Below are 27,892 nucleotides of genomic sequence, written 5' to 3' on the forward strand. Positions count from 1 at the left end.
AATGTACTAAAATTGTTCAGATGTTGGCTTAAAGTCAACATGCCACTCATTTACTTAACACACCTTGCTGGTTTTATTGTGAGCGATTAATATGTTATTCAAATAAAATAAAAAATAACGATCGTAAAAGTTAACTTTTTAAGTTTGTTGAACAAGCATTTAGAGGAACCATACGGGTTTAGTGACTAACAGAATACTTGCAATACTTTTGTAAATACCAAAAGAGGTTTTGTCTCGCATGAAGTTCGATGTCCTGTCAGATGCGTCTGGTTAAGGCTAAAATACACTACAAGACTTTTGCTCAGATTTTGCCCAGATTTTCAGTCTGGACTTGTTGCAGAAAGTCTGTGCCAGTCTGCAGATTTGATCGGCTTCTATCTGAAACTTTCAAAAACTCTGCAAGTGTAGTTTAAAAAAAATCTGTTCGGATTTGTAGTGTATTCCAGCCATTAGTTGGCTTCCTCCTCAGTTATTTTTAATTGTAAACCAGTCATCACACGAGGTAAACTTAGCAAAAAAGGAACAAATGAATATGAACTCAATAGACGGAACTGTCTAAGCCCTGCGTCTACTAAGACATTACATCTGTTTTGTCAGACACCTCTGAGGTAACATCACATCCTGTGTATTTAGAGACTCGCGTCACCCAATCGGTTCTCGATTAGCACACTAATATTTAGGACTATCTGTAAATGCTTCATTGTCCCTAGGTCACTCTCATTGGTCTGTATCACAGTCACTACAGCGGATATTAAATCACAGTCGTTAGGAGATAAGTTTCATGCATGATGCTAATAACATGACAAATTTAATCTCCTCGTAAAACAGGATTTCGTGGTCACTTAGCCTAAAGTAAATAAAGCCGTCATTTAATATGCCGGATCATACCGTCTGTTTGTTAACCCGGAGTAGAGTCCGTTTGGCTAAAGCAAACAAATATTGTACGTTAATGTAAATCCCAATTCAAATTTTAATTAATTCACAGAATTTCCCAAGTAAAAGAACAATTGCTTGTAGTCACCCATTTAAAACTGCAATCTGTGTCTTCAAGTATTCAAGTAAATATTTAAGTAGACTTCAAGTCAGTCAAGTATTTAAACTGATAGTTCACCCAAAAATGAAAATTCTGTCATCATTTACTCACCCTCTTGTCGTATTATTCCTGTATGACTTTCTTTTTTCCGCAGAACACCAAAGAAGATATTTTGAAGAAAGTTGGTAACCAAACAGTGACGGGACCTATTCACTTGCATTGGTTTTGTATCCATACGATGGAAGTCAATGGGGGTCTGTGTTGATTGGTTACCGACATTCTTCAAAATATCTTCTTTGGTGTTCTGCGAAAGAAAGAAAGTCATACAGGTTTGAAATGACAAAAGGGTGAGTAAATGATGACAATTTTTTGGGGGGGTCAACTATCCCTTCAATTTCATTTATACATAAATATGAACTCTATAACTTCCAATATTCAGCATAATATAATGTTTAGGTGATATAAAATAATTGCGGTATTATTTTGTACAAAATGAACTGTATATGTAACCAAACATTGTTCCTCTTTGACCCTGTAGCCCAGAGATCAGCTCACGAGCTGCCCATGGTGGAGAAACAGGACATGGACTCCTGTTCAGTTCTCGGAGGTCAGCAGATGATTCTCACCGGCCAGAACTTCAGTGCAGATTCAAAGGTTATCTTCACAGAGAAGACTCATGGTAAATTTTGAGAGGATTTTAGAGAGATTAAGATGATTAAGATCGTTTCACAGGAATGAATTCGAATCTATGAAACCTGACAAAAAGAGGTGCGATCTTGTTTGTATCCTGCTGAAGTTTCTTCATTAAATGAGGTCTTCATGACCAGAGTGAAACAGAGGAAGTGAATTCAGATTGATTTTTTCTCGTTTTATTTTTAATTTGGTTTAACACCGTGCAGCTTCACGCCATCTAAAGTTATTCAAAAGATTCTTGCCGGTTAAAAAAAGGTTCAATATAAAAAACGTATTTTCAACTCGCAGACAAGAAAAATCGCAGATCTTTTTATTATCTCATTTAGTTATCATAGACATCAGCGAGATTAAATTGAAAGCAAATTGAAGCGTTTGAAAAAGCGTTGCGTCTCAGATATTTCTCTTGACAAGAGAAGATATTTGGAAGAATGTCAGTAAACGTACAGATCTCATCCTCAAGTTACTGTAGTAGGGAAATAAATAATATGCGAGTCAATGGCAGATAGTATCTTTTTGGTTACAGACATTCTTCAAAATATAAATATGTTTAGCACAACAAAGAAATGTATACAGGTTTGGAACAATCCTAAAGGTGAGTAAATAATGACTGAACTGGGTGAACTGTCCCTTTAAGCTGTTAAAATGACTTGCTTCTATAGGGAAGCTTTATTTTTTACGAGTGTACGGATCACGACCTGTAACCCATTCGCACACAGTACTTGAGCTCTTGGGCTTTTTCAGTTGTTTCACGTATTTCTTTTATGCGCTTACTGTTTTTTTCTGACTCCCTCACAAATCCGCACATCAACAATTTGCATTATTTTTGAGATAAGAGGCCAAGCGTCACCATCACTCATGTGTTGTTTCAGCTCACGAGCGTGCTGCTTTTGTTTTCAGTGGCAGACACATAAAGCAACTCGCATTAGGCGACTCTTCACGTAGAGGACCTCTTGTGTGTGTCATAATAGCTTGAAAATAATGCACAGTGCTCCAAAATCAACGGAAGGTTTTCTGTTTTTGAGTCATTCTTTTAACCGATGCTATATGAATTTGTGGTGGACGTAATTGTCTCGGACACGCACAAACTGTAGCTTTATGAATGACAGAGACCTGCAGCAGACCATTACGCTGCTTTCATTTGAATTATGAACTTTACTAATCCATTTCACTTGCGTTCGCATGAACGTTTTCGTTTTTTACGTACAGGTACATTTTCATGGTTAATTCAGTCACTTTTCGAAATCAAAATGGTTCGATGAGTTTTGCCGCAGTCTTTCAGATCTTCCATGGGTTGGCTTCCATAAAAACTGGAAAGTTCTAGGCATCGTTTTTGCACGTCGCTGACAGATTTACGAGAAGCGTGTCGACTGAATGTGTGTGGCGGGATGGTTGTGTTGTTGCCCGCAGGTGTCATTGTTATGTCTCTCTCACACATTGTGTTCTTTCATGCGTGCTGAGCGGCAGATGAACTGTGTGTGTGCGGTGACGGCTCTCTCTTATTGACAGTCTCTTCTGATGCGGACAGGTGGCAACTGGCAGTTTTGCATGCAAATAAAATCCTCTCACAGCTGTGTGACTAGAAAGTGGTGCTTCGACTATCAAAGTCCTTGTTGCAAATGTTTTATAACTTTGTTTTTATTTGATCATTGGTTTACTCCACGTTTTGTTTTGTTTCTCTGTTCTGTCTGTTTTATTGTTGTACGTGATGTGGTGTCTGGATTTTGTTTGTTTTGCTGAAATGCCTGGCTCTGTTTATTGATCTACGAGGTGCTTTATGTGCTTGCCAGGTTGCATGTCCCAGTCGTGGTGTTTAGTCTCTCGGTTTAGCTCTGACTCATTTTTTTCTTATTTTGATGTCGGGGTTTGATAACTCTTCATTTCTGCCCATCACTTACACAGTTACAGTTGCGTTTCTTTATGCATTAGGAAGTATGTGGACACCTAAAGGATGCTAAATAATGCTGGAAACTAAATGATGTTAGTTATGAGAAAAGATATAGCATCTTTTCTTTGATACTTTGGTAATCAATGTGTTTAACTTAAATAATAATGAACAAAAAAATGCCGTGTGTTTTATTGCAATTAAAATTCAATGCATTGAAAATGCAACTGAAATACCATTGATTATGCAATGCGTTTCAATTTAATTTTCAAATTGCAAAAAAAAAAACTAGCAGTTAAACAATTAAACTAAACTTTAGTTTAAACTTAAAAACATGTATACCTTGACTTTAATGCATGCATTATAAGTCGCTTTAGATGAAAGCATCTACCAAATGCATACAAATGTGAAATTTTAAATGACTTGTTTTTCTTCTGCAATTCTGCTCTAAATGTACAAAATGAGGAACAGAAGGGATGTTGTATTTGTTTTGTAGTGTTTCTTTCATTGAAAGGGTGTTCTGGCGCAGTTTAGCTGCGAAATCTCTCAGAAATAGGAGACGGCTGTCTTTGGCCGGAGTTTCGTTGGCTCTAACTGACTCTTTTCTACTCTCAAATCCTCGATTCCTAATTTTCTGAAAAGGTCAAAACCCGTGGGATTTAGATGGAGCTTCGGAACAAACTGGAAACGAACAGAACGGCCAAGGAAGAAGCTCTCGTCACCTGTCGCGGGTGAAACGGAGGAGTTTGATCATAAAACAGGTTTAAGACGCTGGCCTGGCAGCGCGTGTGGAATCCCCCTCTCTGTTGCTGACTCATTTCAGCCACATGGCTCTGGTTTTCAGCCTGATGAGGGGTTTCCCACACGCTGCCCAGATAGGATGCTAAATCGTTCCTTGTTTCATGACTAATTCAGTGGGAATGTTACGTTCAGCTTGAAGATTATTTTTGTGTTGTTTACTTAGAGCTTTGATTTTTGTTGTGTATGCTTGCATGGATGATCTTGTAGTAAAACTAATTCATGTTTTAAAGGGGTAGTTCACCTTCAAAATGAAAATGCCCTCCTGTATGACTTTCTTTCTTCCGCAGAACACAAAAGAAGATATTTTGAAAAATGTTGGTAACAGAAGAGCACAGCCGAGTGAATGGGGGGCTGTTAACAACATTCTTCAAAATATCTTCTTTTGTGTTCTGTGGAAGAAAGACCGTCATAAAGGTTTGAAATGACAAGAGGGCGAGTACGTAAATAATGACAGAATTTTCATTTTGAAGGTGAACTACTCCTTTAATAATGAAGCAGATATTCATTAAATCTTGCCCATTTTTGATTGCAAACTTGGCAAATCTGAGCACAGTTTGAGTGTAATAGCTCAAGATTAGACACGGGTTGCTCTTTCTTTTTTCTCAAGAGAACCATCCGACCTTAGCAAAAGGCTCCATATGCTCTCCGTTTCATCTCACTGTTGTCCAGACAAAACATTTGCATACATTCGTGAGCTTTGTCTTGCGTGCACTTTTATCAAGTCTTGTCTTTATCAATGGATGGGCATATAGTGTGCTTTGACTGTCCTGTTTGTGGACGTGGGCGTGGTTAGAGATGCAATCACCTCGTACCACGTGCAGTCTCTATTGTATGGGAACCAGTCAGTAGGCGAGAGATTATGTAAGTACCCCTTTGACCTATGGCAGTGAGGGATGAACTCAGACATTATCGCCCACTTTTACCTGTCATAACAAAGCTGCAGAGTTGAGTCATCGTGAACAGGGAAGAAGCCGTGTGCCAGCTAGAAGGTCGCAACATTAGAATCATGGGGAACAACAGCCTGTTGGCCAAACCTGTATTTCCCCAAACTGCTTTGACGTATGACTATGTGCAAAAGACTCGAGCATAAAGAATGTACCAGTTTAAATAAGAGAGCTGTGATGTATGAAACTGGAGGCAGTTCTTTAAAGGGATAGTTCACACAAAAATAAAAATTCTACCATTTATTTATCACCTTGTGATTGCATGAAGGACACAAAAGAAGGTATTTTGAGAAATGTGTCGATGGTTTTATGTCCATACAATGGGGGTCAGTGTTATTTAGTTACCAACATTTTTTTAAATATCTTTTTGTGTGTTCTGCAGAAGAAAGTCAAGCAGGTTTAAAATGACATGAGGATGAATAAATGATTAAAGATTTTTCATTTTTTGGTGATCATATTTTTTTTATATAATTAATACTTCGATAAATTCTTTACATTTTCTTAAGCAAGATGAGAACAAATTAAACTGCTGTAACATGAAGTTAAAGGGATAGTTCACCTGAAAATGAAAATTCTGTCATTTACTCACCCTCAGATTGTTCCACACGACCACACCTGTGTAGATTTCTTAGTTCTGCTGAACACAAAGGAAGATATTTGAAAGAATGTCAGTAACCAAACAGATCTCATCCCCCAAAAAACTATGGGAGTAAATGGGGGATGAGATCTGTTTGGTTCCTGAAATTCTTCCAAAAATCTTCCTTTGCGTTTAGCAGAACAAAAAAATGTATACAGGTTTGAAACAATCTGAGGGTGAGTAAATGATGACAGACTTTTCATTTTTGGATGAACTGTCCCTTTAAGTAAACTAATGGAGTGCATTAAATGGAGAGGCTCAGAGATGACACATTTTTGCATGCAAACCCCGGAAGCGAGTTAGCATTTTAAGACTTCCGGTTCCATCGCCCCAAAGTCTATGGGGGTTTTTAATGGGTTTTTGGTAAATCGCCTTAAATAAGTTCTGTAGCTCACTGGTTCTCAAACTTTTTCGTTGTAAGGCCCCCTTTGCGTAGAGTGCATCGCTTTGCGGCCCCCCAAATAAAGACTTATAATCTTAAATTTAACATTTTTATTTAAACGAAAACATATTCGGTTATACAATGTTGAAACAGCAATTCTTTTGTCTGGTGGTCTTATTTTTCTGATGTTGATTGCATAAAATCTATGATCAATTTCTATATTTCATAAAATGCCACAAAATCTGTGGCCCCCTGGATACATCTCGGGGCCACGGCCCCCAGTTTGAGAACTACTGCTGTAGCTAACAAAACCTCTAAAGTTTTTCATGTTTTAATCTATGACATAAAACACACCAGTTATAACCCGCTTGTGATTTTTTTAAAACCTTTATTGTGTCTTTAAAACGGCGGTTGCTAACAAATTGCTAATGGCTGGAATACACTACAAGACTTTTAAAATCTGAACAGATTTTTTTTAACTAGACATCGTGCACTAGCAGACTTTTTGAAAGTTTCATATAGAAACACACTAACTGATCAAATCTGCAGACTGGCACAGACTTTCTGCAACAAGTCCAGACTAAGCAAAATCTGAGCAAAAGTCTTGTAGTGTATTTTAGCCTTAAAAGCGACTACTTCCATTGGCAGGGACGTTAGACGACATTGCGCATTTAAATCTCACAAATAATGCAACACGGGCAGAAATGTGTCAAATCATTGTTGGGGATTCATTCACGGAGTAATTACTTACCAGGGAACACATTTTTAAAAACGTTTTCCGAAAGTTGTCGGAGGCTTGGTGGTGGTGACGTTGATATTGAGCGACCATAGTGTAGTCTGTTTATAGCATCATATTAGCTTTTTACTTCTGCCGATTGAATTTAGGCTTCAAAAATAGCAAATATTGTGTTAATCTGTAAAGATTATGTTGATAGACAAAACGTGTAAACATCATCAACATTTGTTAGTCACAGTTGCAATCTTTCAAAAGTCTAATGGAGTGAAAAATGCATAGGCTTTCGGTCGAGGGAACCAGCGCGGCACTTGCTTCCGGATTAGCCTACAAAAATACGTCATCTCTGAGCCACTCAATAACCGTAACTGGCAGAGCATGGTGTCATCAATGTAAAGGCTATGTGTTCGATCCAAAATATATTTATTTTTTAAATTAAATTAAAAAGAATGTACTATAAATCACTTTGGATAAAAGCGTCTGCCAAATGCATTAATGTAAAAATATGAATCACCTAAGTTATACAAATATTTCATCTTTGTCTTTGCAGATGGACAGCAAATTTGGGAATTGGAAGCCACAGTGGACAAAGATAAAAGTCAGGCAGTAAGTCTTCATGTGAAACACTATATTCAGTCTACTTCCTGTTTGTTTATAAAAGCAGCCAATAAAAATGTATTTTGTTCACAGAGCATGATGTTCATCGAGGTGCCTCCTTACAGAGACCCGTCCATTTGCCATCCCTCTAAAGTGAACTTCTACGTAATAAATGGAAAGCGGAAGCGCAGTCAACCTCAGCATTTCACCTACACGCCTCTTCCAGGTATTTTTGCCACTTTACCTTTAAGACTCCCGTGGCTACTTAAACATAGTCATATGTTAAAGCGCTTTGTTTTTTAGAAATTGTTGCATCTGCAAGGCTTTTATTTCAAAAGATCACAAAAAAATCTTGCTTTTCCATTATATGTGCCACCTTTAAAATCTAAACAGATGTCCACACTTTGAATTTCCCTTCAGTCATTTCCTCATTTTTCTTTTCACAGTTCCGTCTATTAAGACCGAGCCGGTGGATGACTACGATTCCAGGCAGGTGAGATACTCCATGTCACAAATGATGGGGGTGTCTCCCCAGTCGTACTATAACCCGCGCGGGATCATCGCCCCTGACAGCGGCCTGGTGCCCGCCCTCATCCCCTGCCAGCAGGTTCGCCTGGGCGTCTCTCCTCCGGACCACCGTTTCCAGCAGCAAAACCCGGTCATCTACCCCCGTCCTGCGAAGGCCGTGGCGAGCAGTCCCTCTGTTGTATACTCCCAGACGGGAGCCTCTATGATGCCCGACTCTCATCGCTCAGTTCTGGTGCACACAGGCTCCCCGGCCCAGTCCTCCCACCTGGGTGGCCCACATCCAACCAACCAGCATCCCTCCATCATCCAGTTCTCTCCCACCAACCACCACCTGCTCAGAGGAGGAGATCCTCCCGCACCACCGCCTCCAGAACATCAGCACATCATTTATTGCGAGGGCTATAACCAAGCTGTCGGAACCAGCCGCTCCCCTGCCCCGGCGCAGGCACCTCAGCAGTCTCAGAATTACCCAACAGTCATTCAGCAACAGCCGTTTGTGCCGAGGGTGGCCAAAGACAGATCGCCTCCCGTCCAGGTGGAGTCTCAGAGATGTTCCTCCGCGGAAGAGCAGGGAAGCAGCGCTCCTGGAAGAGTCACGGTGAAGCAGGAGAACCTGGATCAGGCGTATCTTGATGACGGTAAGAAAATGTGCTTCTTTAGCAAACCAGTCTATACATAACTGTGTTTTTTTCGCTTGTGTATATACTTTATCATGTTCATGCATTGAGCAGATGTTTTATGCAAAGTCTTAAACATCATGTCCTGTTTGGAGTCTATACGACCCCTCTTTAAATAATGAGAAACTTAAAATGTGTTTTTCACTTAATTATAATGTTTCTGGTGTCCACTGACTTGAATACTACACGCATGTAAAGCGATGACCTCAGTATTAAATGTAACTGAAGATGCTTTGAAACTGAAGTTTGGTACCTGAGGTCAATGCAAAACACTTATTTTTTTTATTGAGTTGCTTTTCTGAAACGACAACGAGGAAGTAAAGTAAATCTCAACAGAACATGAGAAGAATCAGAGGTTTCTAGCATAGAGTGCAGAATAAAGTAAAAGTTTGCACATCATTCTACACTGAGCCACAGAAGCATCTGTCAACGCATATTCATGTACAATACATGGCGTAGAAGACATTCTGTTTGTCAGAGTCATTTTCTTTATCACATTAAGACTGCATTCAGACAATGGCAGGAAGAGGTCTTTCTCACAGTTTTTCCCCATTACTCACTATAGGTTCACTATAGTAACCTTGGCTATGCTACGGTAAAACCTAAGTGATCACAAATTTACAATTGTTTGAGTACAGCAACTATGTTTGAACCATTATATTTCTTCGCCTTGGAATTGTAAGGTTTAATCTGACAATTTTGTGAAAATTGGGTTATTCACATATGCTTATTTTGTGACAACTTATTTACATTATGTGTACATCTTCTGTGTGCGGTATTTTTTCATTACGTACATACAGTACGTGTAGATTTTGGGAATCTTTACGAAAACAAAAAAGGTTTTATCTACGTACAGTAGTCGAATGGAATTCAAAAACTTTGAAGCTCAGAACTGCTCGGAATGCAGATAGAACCTTATAATTCCAAGGTGATGATTTGTAATCTTAAATGGTTAATACAAGTAGTTATCGACGTTAAAGGGGTCATATGGCGCGAATACAGGTTTTTCTGTGTCTTTGGTGTGTTATAAGTTGCCCATGCATGTATTAGACACGCAAAAATTCAAGTGTCGGAACAAAAGATGCATTCTATCTAAAAGTGAATGCTCACCCAGACCTGCCTGAAACGCCTCGTGTAACCACACCCCCACAAATCTACATCAGTTGGTGGTCTGATTTGACTAAGACCAAATGTACACACAAGTAAGGTGGGCGTACCTGTCGGTACAATTGACCATATTTGGAACATCAGGTTCCTTGCAGTATTCGACCAATCACTATGCACTGGTTAACTGGCCAATCATAGCACACCTCGCTTTTCAGAGCCATGAGCTTTGTTAAAAATCTGCGCGTAAATCGTGTATACACATTGCGTTACATCTAAAACAAACCATAATATTCATTTTAGCCGTGTCGTATGACCCCTTTAATTGATCAGTTTCACTATAGTAAAAGCATTTTTGGGACTATGCTGGGACACTAGAGAGGATGTGTATTATATAAAGCTGGATGAGTTGAAGAGGGATTCTGTAAGCTTGGCTTTTGTGTAGCTTCTTTCCATTGCACAGGAACAGTAAAACAGGAATGAATTTGCTATGATGGTGCGTGTGTTTTTAATTAGAGTCCAGAAAACACAGTCAAATTGTAATGACACGGTTTGGCAGAATAATGACAAACAAAGACGTAAGATTTCACAGTCACTTTCAATGGGCCACGTTCTCTATCTAGTGTCTTCATTACTCCATATACGGGGGTATACCTTTTATCTGACAAGGAAACGGGTGCTTTTTCAACCCAGCGCATAAAAAAGTAAAAGAAAACGAAGCGGCTCCAACATTTCTTGGACATGTTGACACTGTTATGATTCGCAAAACAAGTGCCATGGCAACCCATTGTCAGAAAGCGCCTGGGAGAGCCGGGGAAAGCCGTTTTGTTTGTTATACTTGGCCAGGGCTTTCCCCTTGGCCCCGAGCCCCCCAATACTGCGGGGGGAACTCGCTTTTTTCCACAGGTCGCGCTCTTGCCAATCTGGAGCACAGAAGTCTATTCGGAGCTGCAGAAAGGCGGCGTGATCCAAACAAGATACTGATGGGTGGGAGTCTGCAGGAAAGGGAAAGGGCCATGTTGGATGGAAAAACTGAAGCGGGTGGGATGGGGAGCCAGAGATGGAATTTCTTCTGGATACTCTAATAGGGTTTCCCTGAGTAAACAGCAACGCCATAACCGTGGCCACGTTAATAGTGTGTTTCTATGAGATGCTTTAGCCTTGCCAGCTTTGATGTTTTTAATAACAAGGTGTTGGTTTAGAAGCTCTAATGAATCCAAGTTGCCACGCTTTTCATATGCAAGAATTTCTGGCCATTAGAGTTTAACACCGGTCTTGTAAGCTCATAAAAAGGATAGAGTATTCCCTCATTAGGGCCCCTAAAGTGAGAAAAATACCAAGATGTATGAAGACTACCTTAAAAATGCTGGGTTGTTTTAGCTCGTGGTTGGCTTAAATATAGACTAAATGCATATCAGTGTATCTGTTGCATTATACAGTACCGGTCAAAAGTTTGGAAACACTTGACTGAAATGATTTTATTGATAGTAAACATCTTTTCATCAAGGTGTATGCTTAAATGTTTGAAATTTCTTTTGTAGACAAAAATAGAACTGTGCCAACATATTAATTTCTTTCATTAGAAAACCAAAATTTGATGGACTGTTTCAGCGGCAACAACATGAACAAACGTTATGTGGCCCAAACCTAACTTGAGTCAATAACTGTAATTTAATACAATTAATATACAATAAAATATTCATATCAATTAGTTGGAAAATAAATTGTTTTATCATAACCAAACACAGACTGGGAAGTTAACTTCGGGCCAGGCACGTGTGTCGGAGGAAACCATTTATACAATTTTTTAAATATTTTTATTTATAAATAATGAAGAAAAAGCTAAATAGATTCCCTGAATAGATGGAAAGTCCTTCAATACTGAAAAAAAACTTCCCAAGGTGAGACCTTAAGAAGCTGAACCATAAAATGCCAAGAGAACGATTATGCAAATTCTAGTCAAAGGATCTCAACTTTGAAGATGCTAAAATACACCAGTTTTGATTTATTCATAAAAAAATAATTTGCACAGTTACAATTGTCCTACTCCACAGTTCTGATGAGTTTACTATTAATCTGAAAGGTGGAAAAATATAAACAAAGAATGAGTAAGAGTGTTAGCAAACTTCTGACTGTTACTTTTCAAAAAACATTGTTGCTTAATTCTGTAGTGATTTTTTTTCAGTTTTTTTCAAGCCGTTTTCTTACCGCTTCTTGTCCCATTGAGATCAATAACTACTGTACATATACCGTGGTTAGTTAAGAGATTAAGCAGAAATTATTTCTGCGCCACTCAATAGCAGTTGGGCCGAGGTCACTGCGAACAGGAAAGATGACGACCGCAAAAAGTCCCGTTGCAGAGGTGTAAAGGTGTGCTGATCCACCCACCAACATCTCATCCTTTGATCTTCTCGAGTCCTTCACACTCGGCGAGTTGTAAGATGAGTCACGCACCAGTGTATCTTGCTCAGAATTTCGATGGTGGCTTTCGAAGGGGTATCAGGGTTTCTGTGGTCGGCTTTCTGTAAAGAAACTGTACCTCCATCCATCGCGTTATGAACATGCAGTTTTTGCATTGCTCAAGAAAGGTAGGCAAAAGGCTCGACGAGACCGGGATTTAAGACCTGGCTTGCATGCTTAACTATAGGTCAAGCTTGTATACCGTCTAGACCATCAGAAGTAAAACTCAAAAAAGAGTCTTCAGTAAATCGGTCTTATCGTAGTGCAGGTTCTTAACCGCACACCATTGGTTGTGGGTCATCTCCACTTTGACTCAAGTGTTGTTCTTGAGATAAACAGCCAAACTGGTCTTACGTTGTGAGGGCTGTAATTTGGCCGATCTTCCTTTGCTGAACTGGCTCAGCTTAGATTGACTTCCCAGACTGGAACTGAAGCCCGAGGCAACGGGAGTTGAAGTTCTTCCAGCTGGAGAAGGCAACAGGAATAATTTAGATAGAGCACGTAAGCTCGCACATTAGTTTCAGATCACTTGCATTCAGCTTTGGACCGCGTATGTGCCAAACCGTTGGATCGTTGGCTGTGAAAATGCTGTCCTGATAAGATTTAGCTTTGTTCTTTGAAAGCTGTGTTTGAAATACGCAACATCTGTTGAGGTGCAGACTTAAAAATCTGTCTTCATTTATTCACCTTCATGTTGTTCAAAGCCTGCATATATGACTCTTTGGTGTGAGGAACACGAAAGAAGATATTTTAAGAAATGGAAGTCAATGGGGGGGGTCAATGTTGTTTGGTTGCCAACGCTTTTCAAAATATCTTCTGTTGTGTTCTGAAGAAGGAAGAAAGTCATACAGGTTTGAAATGACATGAGGGCGAGAGGGTGTTTTTGAGTGAACTCTTCAAGCATGTTTCTGAGAACGCGAGAGTTTTAAAGAAGTTTTGTTCGGTTTCAGAGGGCAGAGCAGTCAGACCTGCGGCATAGACTCTTCCTGTCTGTTTCGTACACTGGAGCTTTATTGTTCTCACGAGTCCAGCCAGCAGCCACCACACACACACACACACACCACACATACACACCTGTACACCACATAGTACAGTGTATGTCTGTTCACTTTCTACACGAGAAGGTATAATCTACCGAGTCCCGATTGTATTTGTTAGTTTCCTTAAGGGTTAACTTTATTCATGAATTAGTTTGAAGCGTTTAAATAAGTCCCCCTCTCAAACACACACATGGGGGATGTACAGACTGAGTCGACTACTGTGCTGTCTTGGTGTCTGCGAATGGTTTGTAAACAAGCTCTCCCATTGGTCAAGGCTGTTTCAGCCAGACACTTACTTTTTGTACAGGCCGGTCTGTGCACTTCCTTTAAAACCGTCTGCGTGTGCCAACCCTTCATGAATTTTCCTATGGACACTCTGTACCTGTATACTCGGCTATCTATGTATAGTTGTCACATGATCTTTTGATTTTTAAATAAATAGTTCAGCCAAAACTGAAAATTCCTGCACTCACCCTCTTGTCATTTCAAAGCTGTATTACTTTATTTCTTCTGCAGGACACAAAAGGAGATATTTTGAAGAATGTTGGTAACCAAGCAACACTGAACGCCGTTGACCTGTATTGTATGGACACGAAACCACCACATTTCTCAAAATATCTTCTTTTGTGTTCCACAGGAGAAAGAGTCTTGGACAGGTTTTGAATCACATGAAGGTGAATAAATGATTTTTTTTATTGTGAATGTTCCTTTTAGGTTTAGTTTTAAGTGGCACTTATAACTAGTTCTACTTGTGTGTTCTGCTGAGACATTTACTAAGCAATCAGATTAAAACTACCACTTTTACCACCATTAAAGGTAAAACCCGAGCTATATATAATTAACAGAAGGTGATAGAATCTTACAGTAAGCAACCACTTAGAAACGCCCTAGCAACCGCTAAACATCACACTAAAAAACACCCAGAGCACCATAGCAACCAGCTTGGCGTTCACCCACAAAATTATAATAATCGTGGAAGTGAGTTTTGCATGAGGACTTGCACCACCCACGTTTTCTTAAGAGAATGCAAACTTGCGTTTCTTACTGTGTTTACATGTAGTAAAATCCAGCTTCCCTGCTGTTCAGATGAAACGTGTTGTTAGGCGAGAGAGAAACGAGCGGCTCATATTCAGTGTTTTACTTGTCTGATAGAGCGCCTCTGTATCCTGCTGCTGCCAGTTGATTTCTCTCTCATCTGTTCTTCATTAGAGGAAAGAACAGATGCCATCTGTATTGAGCTTTCATACTTACTGTTGTGTGATTTAGATCCACAAGGCTTTTTTTAACCACATCATGTATGTACATCTGTACTTATGCATGTAATGTTTGTATACGCTTGGTTATTCAGAAAAGTAGTATTTGATGGAGCTGTATTCAAGAAAAAGTATATAATATAATATAATATAATATAAATAAGCTTAAAAAAGACAAAATATTAATTAAAATATTAATGTCTCTCTCTCTCTCTCTCTCTCTCTCTCTCTCTCTCTCTCTCTGGTGTGGCTCCACTGTTTTTTCCACTGGTGGATTTAATAAGGGAGCTTTACCTGTAACAAGCTTCCTTAAAGAAAGGTTACATTTTCCTTTTAATTAGACATTCCGTTTTGCTCCATAGCAAACCCACAAATAAAGACACACACAGAGAGATGGTGTGGACTAATAGGTCAAATTATGGTGCAGTGTTTTCAGGCAAGGATGCATGTTAGGTCTCATGGAATCAAACGGATGAGTGGCCACCTAGAAAGAGGACATTGATTTTTCCCCCCATTTGATTGTCGTGTGTTTTGTACATCTTGTTAAAGCTCAGATCAGAGTGTGAGTAGAGGGTGAACCAGCAAACAACCCCTATACAGTATACCTGATGAATAATTAGAGGTGAAATTATGACCAATCAGAGGGAGGGTTTGCTTACATAAGATAAGCAAACCAGGTACAGTAGAAAGCAGCAAAGCAAATCAACTACAAGGACTTAGACCAGGATTTGGAAATAAATTTCCTCTTCGGCTGAACTGGAATTGTTTATAAGGCAGTAGTGAGACAGATTCATCTGTGCTCACTGTGTCTGCCTGCTGTTTTGAGGAGTGACGGGGCTTGGCATGTTTCACGGCCACGATCCAAGCCTCCTGGTCTGGCACAACACCCCAGGGGAGAGTCTACTCTCTCTCTCTCTCTCTCTCTCTCTCTCTCTCTCTCTCTCTCTCTCTCTCTCTTTTGCTCTCTCGCTCTCTCTCTCTCGCACTCTCGTTCTCGTTCTCCCTCCCTCTCTCTCTCTCCCTCCCTCTCTCTCCCTCCCTAACCGGGCCTTAATGTAATTTAATTAATATAAATAAATATATAATAGTTATTTTTTATGATCAATTATTATTAATTTTATTAATTAATTAATTTCAGTTAAATATAAAAGCAATGGTTATATTATACCCGAACACAGAGCGGAAGTTAACATCAGGCCAGGCGCGCGCCCCCGACGACATTTCTGTGCCCTTTCTCTTCTTACACAATCAAATTTCTAGAAAGGGAAATAGGTTAAACATGAAGTTCCTCCTTCGAACAAAAGCTCTTACCACAACAAACACAGTTTGTCAAACAGGATCAGTTTACTTCTTATTCTTTGTCGCATTATTAGTATCACTGTTTTCTTATGCATGCATCATTTTGCATGACCTGTGAATTTGATACGTCTTATACGAGTTTGATGAACGTTTGGGGTTATTGGCATCATGTACTCTACCATTTTACCATTGCATAGTTAGCAGTCTGATGCAGGTGTGGTTTTACTCACATTAGGGCCCTTTAAAGGGTGAATATGTATTCATTTTATACAAAATATGTGACTATTAATAATTCAGTCCAAACCATTGCACGGCGGCTGTGGCAACATGGCTTATTATTTCAAGTTCTCAGAACATCTACATCCAGCGTCTGTTATTCGTGTTGTCGTATTGTGTGCTGTCTGGTAGTTCTGGTCTGTGTTTTCAGGCCGAAGTGTCTTACGCTGATAAACGCGTGACGTTGAGATGTTAAGTGTGTGGCCTGTCAGGTCTGTCCGCGTTATATTGCTGTGGAGTTATTCACAGTTAGTGCAGCGTGCAGAAGGTTCGAGTGCAGTTCACCAGCTGTATAAATCAAACTGACCGTTCATCGGTCATTGTTTTGGTCAAAAGAGTGTATTTTTTCATAGTGAATTTTGATTCATGATTCATGTTATTTAATGTATGATTTTAAATGCAAGTATTTTTACTTTTTGTTTTCAATTGAATGGTTTCTTCTATACCAGCTTAACCTGGATAAAGAACCATTAACATTTGTAGTTTGATTCCATTTAAAGTGCAAACACTGTTGCGGTATCGAACACAGCAATATTGACTCCATCATTGGAGCCATCATTTTGACTGACAAAAGGAGATGGTCGAGTGTTGAAAAACTTTTTGAAGTCGCAATTTATATTTCGCAAATCGGTTTGTAGCCATTAGTTTGTGACAAGAATCAAAACGTACTATGATATTATTTTTTTATTCTGTACTTCAATATGACAACAGTTGCTATTTAAAAAAAACAATAGTCATTTGTGATGTTCATCTAAACCAAACTTTGGATCTGATGAACATTTTTGGCATTGCCATATGATCTATCAGTAATAATCATCATTTTGATCAACATTTAAACCACTCAAAGCTAAATTTAAAACACAGCATCACAGGTGTCTGACTACATTCAAGTGATTTGAATGACCTCCGACTTTTGTGAATGTCTGAGTTGTGGCTGGAGATAGTTTGGTGTTGTGATTGTGTTAACAGCCCCACGCATCCTGCAGCTATTCTTAGATTGAAGAGGCAGAAAAAGTTTCCATTTATGCCCTCTGTATATGAAACAACAGGAAGTGATGTGTCTAATATCAGAGCATCTGTTCTGCCAATGCAAAGCTGCTTCTGTTCCCCCTATTGGATACTTGGTGCCATGACATCTGAAATCTTTAAAAGTGAACATTCATTTAGCAGCTCTTTTTATCCCCTTACAAATAGGAAATAGTATGTTATTATAATTGAAATATTGCATGTAAAATATAATACTTTTCAAATATGAATGACCATATTTTATATACAATATTATATAATATAATATGAATTGCGATGATGATGATGATGGTGTTTTATATAAAATTGACTGAAACGTAACGCATATAAAGATCAAACTCATATTTTAAGGATACATTTTATTTCACTTTTTAGTGCGTTTACATGCATTTGTCATGTCAGATCATCATACAAAACTGTCAAATTTCACAAATATAAACTGTTTGACATGCGTTTTCTGCTTTAAAATGATATCCATTGTAAAAAGCGGAATTCATTTAATTAAATTAATTTTTTGTAAGTTTTGTATTTTCACAGTTAAGAGTGTTTTTATTTATAAGAGGACATTTAAATCTGTATGCTCATATAAACATATAGCAAAATGTATATTATATGCAAAATAGCAATGTGTATATTTAAGTTTCACTTGAGTTTTAGTTGTTCATAAACAAATCTTCTGCTTTTCTAAATGTCTTGTCTGCTCTCTTGTTTTTCTTTAGTGAATGAGATCATAAGGAAGGATCTGACAGGAGTGCATGGCAGAGGTCAGACATAAAGGAAAACCCACCTCAGGAAGAGAGCAGGACCTCTTAAGCATTTGTATTGTGACCGCCCTCTGTCCTTCTCTGAGCACCGTCCATCTTAAGGGTCTTTTGGATTCCTGACTAAACTGGCTCATGGACCACATGAAACCAGACATCCATCTCAGTCAATTGCAGAAACAACCGTGATGATGTGCAAAATGCTATTGAATTTCCCAGCTATTATTTGAATGTCGAAACTCGTCCAAAGTTGATCTCATATGTCAGAGTTGTCAAAGACTCGCGCTCTTGAGCCTTCATAAACAGTTGGAATTGGACAGGTGAAGTAAATTTTTTCCCTCTTGTGGATTTTTATTCCATAGCCTTTTGACTCACGTGAATGAACTCGTTCAAATCAATGTATTCGGGGCAATAACCTCATCTTCTGTAAGACTAAATCTGAACCATTACTGTCTGTCAAAAGCCCGGAAACATGTAGTTTGCATAAACATTTGAAGGGAAGGACGATGAATAGATCACTGTTTCACTGCTAATATTTGATAAGAATAGGTTAATAACTGATGAGGGAAACACAAAGGTCAAATTTTCATTGAATACATATTTTATATTGCCAAATGCACCATTACTGAATGGGACAATGTATGCACTTCTTGTTTTTTTTTTAGATTTTTTTTATCGTGTAGTTGTAGAGCAAAAACAGCTGATGACGAAAAACCAAAGACGTTACTTTTTATTTTTTGTAAATAGAAAAGACTGACCAGTCGGCTTCTGTGCCTTTACCTACAATACTGTAATTATACCCAAACTAAGAGCTTACCAAAAATGAAAGGAAATGACATGTCAGAGCCCATAATGCCTTGCACTACATTTAGGTTCTGAGGTCTGTTTGCCATACTAGAACTATATGGTCTTTATCTTTCAATATTGCATACCTAAAGTCTTGTCCTTATCAGTTCCATCTGTTTCATTATAAAAAGAGATGCAGATTTCCCGTCCTCTGTATTACAGTTCTGTGTCATTGATGTTTTTATAACCGCAACAGCTTTGCTTTTATAATGCACATATACAGTATGTGTTTTTGTGTAAATGGTAAAGATTTAAAATATGAACATCTGTTTATGTATTTATCCAGTAGATACCCTCTGTATGTCTTTGGATTTGTGTACATGCACACATTCTGTGTTGTGCTCTGCTTTCGTTGCCAACAATTAGATTAACAACCCAATATGAGAAGTGTCAGCTTGTGTAGATGGTGGTTTTTTTAATGGTTGCTTGATTTTGGGAATATTTTCAAACGGAACCCTGCCCACTTAAAAATGCTAAATATATTTTAATGTCTTCACGATTTTGGCTAAATTATTAAGAGTGGCATAAATTAATAATTCATGTGTAAGTATTATTGAAATTGTCTCTTTATTCTTTTAAAGAACATTGTAAAAATGATGCTTATGTTTCCATAGAGCCATTTCCATAGAGTACACTTTCAATGTACAGTGGGCGTAGCCATAACAACTATTTACAGAATGTAAACATTTTATCATTATTGTAAATAGATTGCCTTAAAAGTGTATAGTATGTGTCTATTGTTTGTATTTTTTTTAGTATCATTTAGTCTTAATTGGGGGAGAATATTTATATGAACTGAATCAGTTGTTCTCTTGCCATTTTAATATCTTATTATCAAGGCTCTGGGAATATATGAAATGCCAAAGCATCTGCCTGTAGACAAATTGCATTTAACTTTTTTATATTAATATAAGATTATGTCAATACCAAAAGAGAGACCAATTATATTTTAAAGTCCTTTGCTTATCATGGAGTTTTTATTTTATTATGGCTTAAGCACGTCTAACATAATTTGGACATGATTATGTTGTTTGTCAAAAAAGTAACAAAGCAAGTTGAGGACATGAGCAATAAAAATGAAAGATTTAAAGAAATTGATTTCATGTGGTTTGCTTTGTTTTATGTCAGTTGTTCTCAAACTGTGATTTGCACAGTACGTAGTCATTTTTAAAATTAGTATTGAGAATAATATAACAACAGACGAAGCACAATTACAATACAAAACAAAAATTATAAAAAAGTAAAAACATAATAATAATGCAGGAGCAAAAAATTTAAAGAACAAGACGGGGTATATAAATAAACAATCAAAAAAATGGTTTTTGACTTATAAAATGTTAACAAGATGAGAAGATTAATGTTAATTTGTGAATGTACTTTTTTCTGGTTAAGAAAGCCAAACAAAACAGTACGTAGTGATAGCAGGAGTACGCGGTGGGCGTATGACATCACAATACTCAAGAGCAATCAGAGCACATAGAGCAGTTTGCTCTCGCGGTACTTCATACGCCGACCGGTCTGCGCAGCGCGGCGTCATGAAAGTCATACACATCTAATAAATCTTCTACAAATGCATTTTGCGTGCAGAGTATCACATTGCTGACTTTAGCAATAGAGAATGTGAAGCTGACGTCACACCCTATGTTGCATGTTGTGGTGGCGCCGCCATCTTGGGAGGATAATACTCCACTGCTATTATTGTGTTGATATGTACCGTTACTTGTTTTGTTTGATATATGGAGAAATCGAAAGTGAAAGAACCGTGGGATTTTCCTGAACGACTCTGCGTAATGCTATTGCAGTTTTTTAACACAGCAAGACCGACCCTACCATAGTTATATTTCCTAATCAAACAAGAAAAACAAAACACTGCACTGAACGCACTAGCAGCCATCCTCCCAAGATGGCGCAACATTCAACGCGGCGTGACGTCGATAACTAACTGCAGAACCATGCGCTACAGCACCGTCAGGTGGCCGTACAATTCTGTAGATTGCAACGTATAGCCAAGTCCTGGTCACTGGATCGTTCGTCAACGGCGCCGCCATATTGGACCGGTCATGACTAGCCTGTAAACACATGTAAGCTAACGGAGGAGTTGCCGCCGTTCGTCTGGATGAAGCACAATAACACTTACATTTCTTAAACGATTACAATTCCTAATGATAATGAACGCTTTTTCAAATCTGATTATACGAGATCGCGGTATATAAGGTGTCCACGTGCTTGCACAACTTGGATTTAGAGCTGCGACATGTCCGCTCACTGCAAAGTCACGCGGAAACACGGCGATTACATGAGAAAATTGAAGGACGTATGAAATATCAAATATGTGTAGCTACTTGAATATAAAGGAAACACCACAATCAGTACAATCATTCACGAGAAGACCAAAGAGGACAGCGGATGATCAACAATCGTAAGTCCACAAAGTGCGGTCTTATGTTATTTCATTATTGCATGTTGCTGTTGATTTGATTAATTGCATCGCCTTGCACTTTGAACCGGATATCAGTAAATAATCTTAGTACAGCATAAATGTAGATCTGTCAGTATAACTCGAGAAACCAAAACCTCTTAAAGTTGTAGTTTAAGTTTACACACCCTCTTTTTTCACAAACCTTGAATTTTGAATTAGAATAGAAAAATTAAGAACAACATAGTTTTAGCGCTTTTTCTCCGTGATTCAGATATTTGCAGATGTTCAGGACTCAAATAGCATGTTCGTGTGTATCATTATATCGTAATGTAGACTGCGATCAAGCATCTCATACAGGAGCACCTGCGCTCTTTATATGTGAATTAAAGCCGTTATCTTTCATTATATCATTGATAGGCATAGCTCAAAAACCGGATCACTCGAGCTGAAAAGTAAAAATGAGCAGAACTTTTGAGTCTTTAATGGTGTCGGCCACTAAGGCCCTTTGTAACTGTGCCTTCAGACAAATAAGCAGCTTGTAGTTTTCCTCGATTGCTAGGCAACAGCGTGTTTGGGCCCTAACTGGTGGTGAATGGCTTGAATGAACCCTGTGTTCAGGAAGTCTCTTGGTATGACATCACTAGCTTTGAGCAAAATAAATAAATAAAACAGCACGTGGGGCGCGACACAAGACAGGCGCTTTTCCCCTTTTCTTGCTTTTGCAGATTTTGCTATGAGTCATATGAACTTTATCTCTGATTAGATCATCCAAATCCAATCTCATGCACAAAGACCGTTATGGACCAAGGAACAAATAAGTTGAAATAACACGAATGTTTTCACTGGATGGGAATTTCATTCAACATTGTGCTAGTGTAGAATGACCGGGCGATTCTTTCAAACTTGTATTTTCCTTGTCTTAAGTAAGATTTTGTGAAGCTGGAAAGTAGCCCAAGGATGACTTAACCGGATAGACTGTTTGATGCACATCATGTAGTTTTGTAGCACAGACATCACAGCATGAAAAAGCTCAATTTGAATAGTTTTCTAATAATGACACATTGACGGACATTAATGGCTAATTGTGATGATGACGTCACGTTGGGCTTTGCCGTGGAATCTGACATGGATGTGTGCGTGATTAATTCATCTACATACTTCACTGTAATTTTGATTTTGAATGCCCGGCAATGCAAGTGGTTGTGGAAAAGGCCACCACTGATGTTGCGTCCTGTTGCATAGCAACCGGCTTCCGTGGCAATAGTCTGCGGACCTGCAGCTCGGGCAAGGAAGGCTCTGTTCAGATTGAAAAGACACGCCACACCCATGACGAACAGTAAATAGTTGTTTTGATTGAATGCTGCGTTTGTACGGTAGCTGGGAATACTGCATCATACAGGAGACGTTAGTCACCGTCCCGAGGTTCAGGTGTAGCACTTTTTACCTCATTAAAGGGGTAAACATATTTAATAACACTAGTCAAACAGTTCTTCTAGTTCTAGATTGCATCAGAGTATGTTTTGCTTCAATCTTAAACTTAAATTTGTTCCGTTTTCAGATTATATATTAAATATAAAGGCAATAGTATGGTCAATTTATTTTCACTATTTTATTTTTCTATTAACCTTTCCTGGTGCTTTTTATTGCATGTATAAAGAAAGTATGTAAAAGAATATTGTTTTGAATTGTTTTGTACTCTTGTGTGGTCTTTCTTTGGGTCTGGGTGGGACCCGTTTTCAGTGTTTTGCAAATTATGTGACTAAAGTCTTTCAACCTCAGACATTAATAAATGTTTTTTTCACCCATATCATAGATTTTTGTTTTAGTATTTTTTTCCCTAAAATAAAAAAACAAAAGTATAGGGCTGTCAAAGTTTGTGTCTGTGTTCTGTGCATATTAATTTTGTATTTATAAACACATACATCTATACATATTATATAAGTATCTATTTATATTTGCCAATAAATAAGAGATAATTCATTTGAATATATTTCTTATTACACGGCCTGTTGGAATGCTTGATTCTGATTGGCCAGTCGCGACATTTGCAGGTTCGTTATTCCCATAATCACTTAAAACTAATTGCACTGTTACCCGGATGCAGCAAATCATTTTGACAGGTTTTTTTTGACAAATTAAATATAAATATGTCTTTTGCAGACATATATGACATTATATTTACAAACGATTAAACCAAATTGCCTGTTCGTGACATTTTAACGTCGTTTCTTACCTTAAAACCAAAAGTAAACGGTATTTCCTCGCGGAAGGTCTGCATTCGGTAAAAATGAGCTAATAAAATATTTCAAATTCACATTTCATGTCCATTTTTTTGTATACATCTTTATGGCTGTATTGATTTAAAAACCGAAAAATGCTGTAGGCCGGGCCACTAGACCCCAAACACATACGAGGGTTAAGAGTTTTAGATGATGTATGGTATGTCACACTGAGTATATTAACTGTCATGCACTGTGAGTCCTAAATATAATATCCAGTATAACAGATGTAGGAAAAGTCTGTGTAAGAAAGAAATCCTTTAAATAAATATCTGCCTGCAGGTTGTAGTCGGTAAATGACGAATGTGATTATTTTGCGCTTTCGCCCCCTGGTGGCACAAAAGTTGTGTTCATGTTCTTTGATGGAGTCTTTAGATTGATTTGACCTGATATAAGCCTGCAGCTGTTTTTGTTTAGTTTGTCTCTCCTTCAGCACATCTAGCAGTTATCACTGCGGTAAATGAACATCAAATTACTGAGATTTACCTGCTGGCGCTGCCATAAGTAACAGTTACCCAAAAATACAAATTCTGTGATTTACTCACCTTTGTGTATCTACAAAGCGTATTGCATCATGGAAGACAAAAGGAAGATTTTATAAAAATATGCAACTCTTTATAGTCTGTTTAAAGCACCACTGCAGTAGTTCATATGGTTTTTGTGCATTAATTGACAGTGTCAAATAATGATTTTTGTGTCCTTTTTGGAGCTTGACCGAATATGTAGAATTTTGATTGCAAGATTATCCTTTTATGTTCTGTGAAAACAGAAGGTTTGGAGCATCATGAGGGTGAATTAAAAATCAAATTGTATTCGTGTGTGACCAAATGTCTTTTGGCCAGATCTGAATGATCTTTTTTACTGCCATTTTTATAGACTGTGATGGATTTTAAACCATGTGCCTAATATGATCAGTGTTTTGAAGTATACAACGAGGATTCGTCATGTCGAGTGACAACAGAATAACGCATTTTATAAGTACGTTTTTTATGTATGTTAAAGGCAACAAGTGGTTGATGCATGTTCCACTCGCAGCCTGTAGAGGGATGTCCAGTCATAACGAATATGAGACTCTGAGATATTTTCATGAAAAACCTTGTTGAATCCTTTTGAAAGCACCCTGTAAATTCTCATGCGTTTGTGACCTGCAGCCGTCTGTAGATCTCCTCACGTCGGCCTGATTGACTGAAAGAGCATCTTAAGTATAAGATGAACATTTGATTTGGAGGAGTTTTTCTGCACTCTTTCTGCCCTCTGTGGGTCATTATTTTCACCATTAAGCGTACATCTGCTGCCTGCGAGGCTGCGGTTTCCATCAGCTTTGATGTAGTTCTGTTGCCGCTCTCATTATCGACAACCTAAACTCTAACCTCACGTACACCCTCCATCCACCCGCATGTTCATTTGACTTCTCCAGCCTGTTTATTTTACATAACATGCATCTCGACAGGCCGTGCATGTGAATATCATATAAGTTGCAGCGTGACTTGCTTTGGAAATTATTGATTAGCTTTATTATATAAGCACTGCAGTGTTTTATATAACGACAAACAAGTGTGCTAATAGAAAGAGATGCATTCGATTAAGTAGAAAATGACATCCACATAAGGTGAAGTCAGGTTGATTGAGACGATTTCAAAAATGTCCAACCTGAATTCTCCCTTCATCTAGCATTCAGTCAGGTAGGACTATTCATATATATCACAGATAACACGTAACATGTTTGTCGTGGCAGGAAGTAAATAATGATTCCTTTTATGAATCAAGAAATACAATGTTTTATTGAAAGGTAATGATTTGCATTCATTTGCACATGTGGGGGAACCGGGGCTAGTTGTCACATGGTTAATCAAAGTTAGTTTGTGTATAGACCTTGAGCTTTTTCAATATAAAAAAAGATTAAACACAAGCCTAAAGATATATTACTTGGCCCCACATTGCAATATGGTATGACCCACAAGAATAAATAAGGACAACTATTGCCCCGCCCTCTCTTAACAGGAGGTACCAATCCAGGAAGCGGTGAGTATGCCACATGGCATGTAAGATTCCTTATTAACCTATACAATATGCAACAAAATAAATCCTTTATAATCTTCAACTGGTCTCTGTGTGTTTGAATATTGCTTATGGGAACTATTGATGTAAAATAGACTGACGTTGATCACTAACACGTGCACCTATCAGTGAACAACATACCTAATGTTAGCAGATGTACGTTGGCTAGATTCTCATTTAATATAGCACAGCACCCAAAACTTATTACCGAAACATAAATAAACAATGAATCACAGAAACCCATAATAACAAACCTTCCAAGAAAGGTTCAAGTCTGCAAACAATAATGGCAAATCACACAAACCTCATGGTTGGCATGCAGGTGATGACTACAGCAAACAAATCGTCATCACAAGCACCTTTATTTGTAAGAGTGCCGGAGTAAGTTAACGGGAACCTGCTGTTTATTGGTGGGGGTTTTTTTCCAGTGTTTTTCTACGTCGTCCAAGTGATGGTTGTTTTTTTTGTACAGTTCTCATTGTACAAATTCATATGAAATTGCTACCTTATAAAATAGAGACATAGATGTGCATTTCAATATGAGCATTTAAATGCCATGGTGACATCTTGACTAGAAACTTCAGTGTGCTATAAACTACAGCGTAAACATTTGGAGGAAAAGATTGGATGATCTGTGCACACTTATACATGGTGCTGTGCCAGAGCCATCTGTCCCGCTGTCATCACCAACCCTCTGCACGCCTAACACAGACCATACCATTGGCCCTCAGTCGGTATCCATTCACTCCATTTAGGGTTATATTAAAATATCGCTCGTTTCTGGTTATATATTGGTAGCTATTTGTAATATGAAGAAGGAATGCTGCACTATTATTTGCTTTGGGTCTTCTTGGGCATTTAAGATGAAGTTGCATTGACTGGTTTCACTCGGGCACGGTCTCAGATGGCCACATCGGAGAACAACTTGTCATTAGTTTGCAAAAATTTGCAGGTTGAGTTTTGTTGGAGGAAATTGATGATTGAAGTTTTTTTGTTGTTGCGTACATTGAATCGGATGAAATCTTGCCACTGGAGATACATGCAAAGCAAAACTGTTTTTAAACAAGAAAAATGTCAAATTAATATTCAGAGGGCACAGGATCATAAGTAATCAAGAGAAAATGGCACACAGTTTATCGGTTTCCTTCCAATGAATATAGTTTTGATCCGTATGAGGGACAAAGATCTTTGCTGTTGAAAACGTTGCTGTTAACAGAGCAAATGGATAAACGCTTTGCGGATTTCCCTTGTTAACTTTCTACGACCTTCTCCTGATAAAAGCACAGTGATAAACACAGCTGAAGGTGTTTACATGACCGTACACCTACAGAGGAACAAATAAAAGCCTGCGCTTTACTCCGTTTTGGTTTAGCTTTCATTTGGTTTATAGTCCACTTGTAATTCTTTTACAAATGTATATTTTATAAGTCTTGATTCCAGTCATATAACGTCTCATCCCAGATCATGTGGTTGTGTTGCAGAGATGTTTGGTACGCACACTCGCAACAGATCACACAGCTGCACACTGACGGATCTGCCAAGACCAAATCACATGTGTTGTGACTCTTCAGATTGCCGTCATTCTTCAGGTCTCTTGACACGCGCGCACACACGCTGATTAAAGTGAAGTGAGTGGGATGTTTAATTATATAGACTCTTATCCCAGTTTTTTTCTAACACGGCCTTTAAATGTGTGTGATTAGTGGCGTCCCAAATCATTTGGAACCATCAGCTGTCCCTCCAGCAGCACACCGTCATTAAGGTCTTAATTGCTAACAAGTTTGCTTGAAGTTCTTCAATAGTTAAAGTTTAACCTATATTGTAAACGTTCACCCAAAAATGAAAATTCTCTTATAATTTCTTCCATGACGAACTGTCATCAAACGCCAATTGAACACAAATTGGAGTCATTTGGAATACTTGTATTATGGATGGATGTGCTTTTTGGAACTTTGACATTTTGGGACCTATATACAGTATGTCCATAGAGTCATGAATGTTTCAAATGTTTGCATTAAAATGTTGTTCATCTGAAGAAAATAAGTCATTAAGTAAATTGAGATTTTTAATTTCTTACCATGCATTTTTGTCTTGTTTCCTAGTACAAATATCTAAAACCTCTTACATCAAGATACATTTTACTTGACCAGGAAAGTGACCAACG

The 27,892-nt window shown here is 38.2% G+C and overlaps 1 protein-coding gene across 3 annotated transcripts in view; it reads left to right on the plus strand.

Annotated features, from left to right (window-relative positions):
* The window catches only part of nfatc2a (nuclear factor of activated T cells 2a), a 30,909-nt gene extending 10,853 nt beyond the window's left edge, over positions 1 to 20,056 (plus strand). For 2 of the 3 annotated variants that reach the window (XM_057319867.1, XM_057319865.1), the window contains exons 6-10: positions 1,572 to 1,712; positions 7,656 to 7,711; positions 7,796 to 7,928; positions 8,149 to 8,868; positions 18,085 to 20,056. In XM_057319867.1, coding sequence (XP_057175850.1) covers positions 1,572 to 1,712; positions 7,656 to 7,711; positions 7,796 to 7,928; positions 8,149 to 8,868; positions 18,085 to 18,140 — 1,106 coding nt within the window. In that variant the 3' untranslated portion in view covers positions 18,141 to 20,056. Of the gene's footprint in view, positions 1 to 1,571; positions 1,713 to 7,655; positions 7,712 to 7,795; positions 7,929 to 8,148; positions 8,869 to 14,148; positions 14,186 to 18,084 lie in introns of all 3 variants that reach the window. The other variant, XM_057319866.1, reaches the window with a different exon arrangement.
* The last annotated feature ends 7,836 nt before the right edge of the window (positions 20,057 to 27,892 follow it).

This window comes from Triplophysa rosa, linkage group LG21 (genome assembly GCF_024868665.1).
Source record: "Triplophysa rosa linkage group LG21, Trosa_1v2, whole genome shotgun sequence".
In the NCBI taxonomy this organism is placed as follows: domain Eukaryota; kingdom Metazoa; phylum Chordata; class Actinopteri; order Cypriniformes; family Nemacheilidae; genus Triplophysa; species Triplophysa rosa.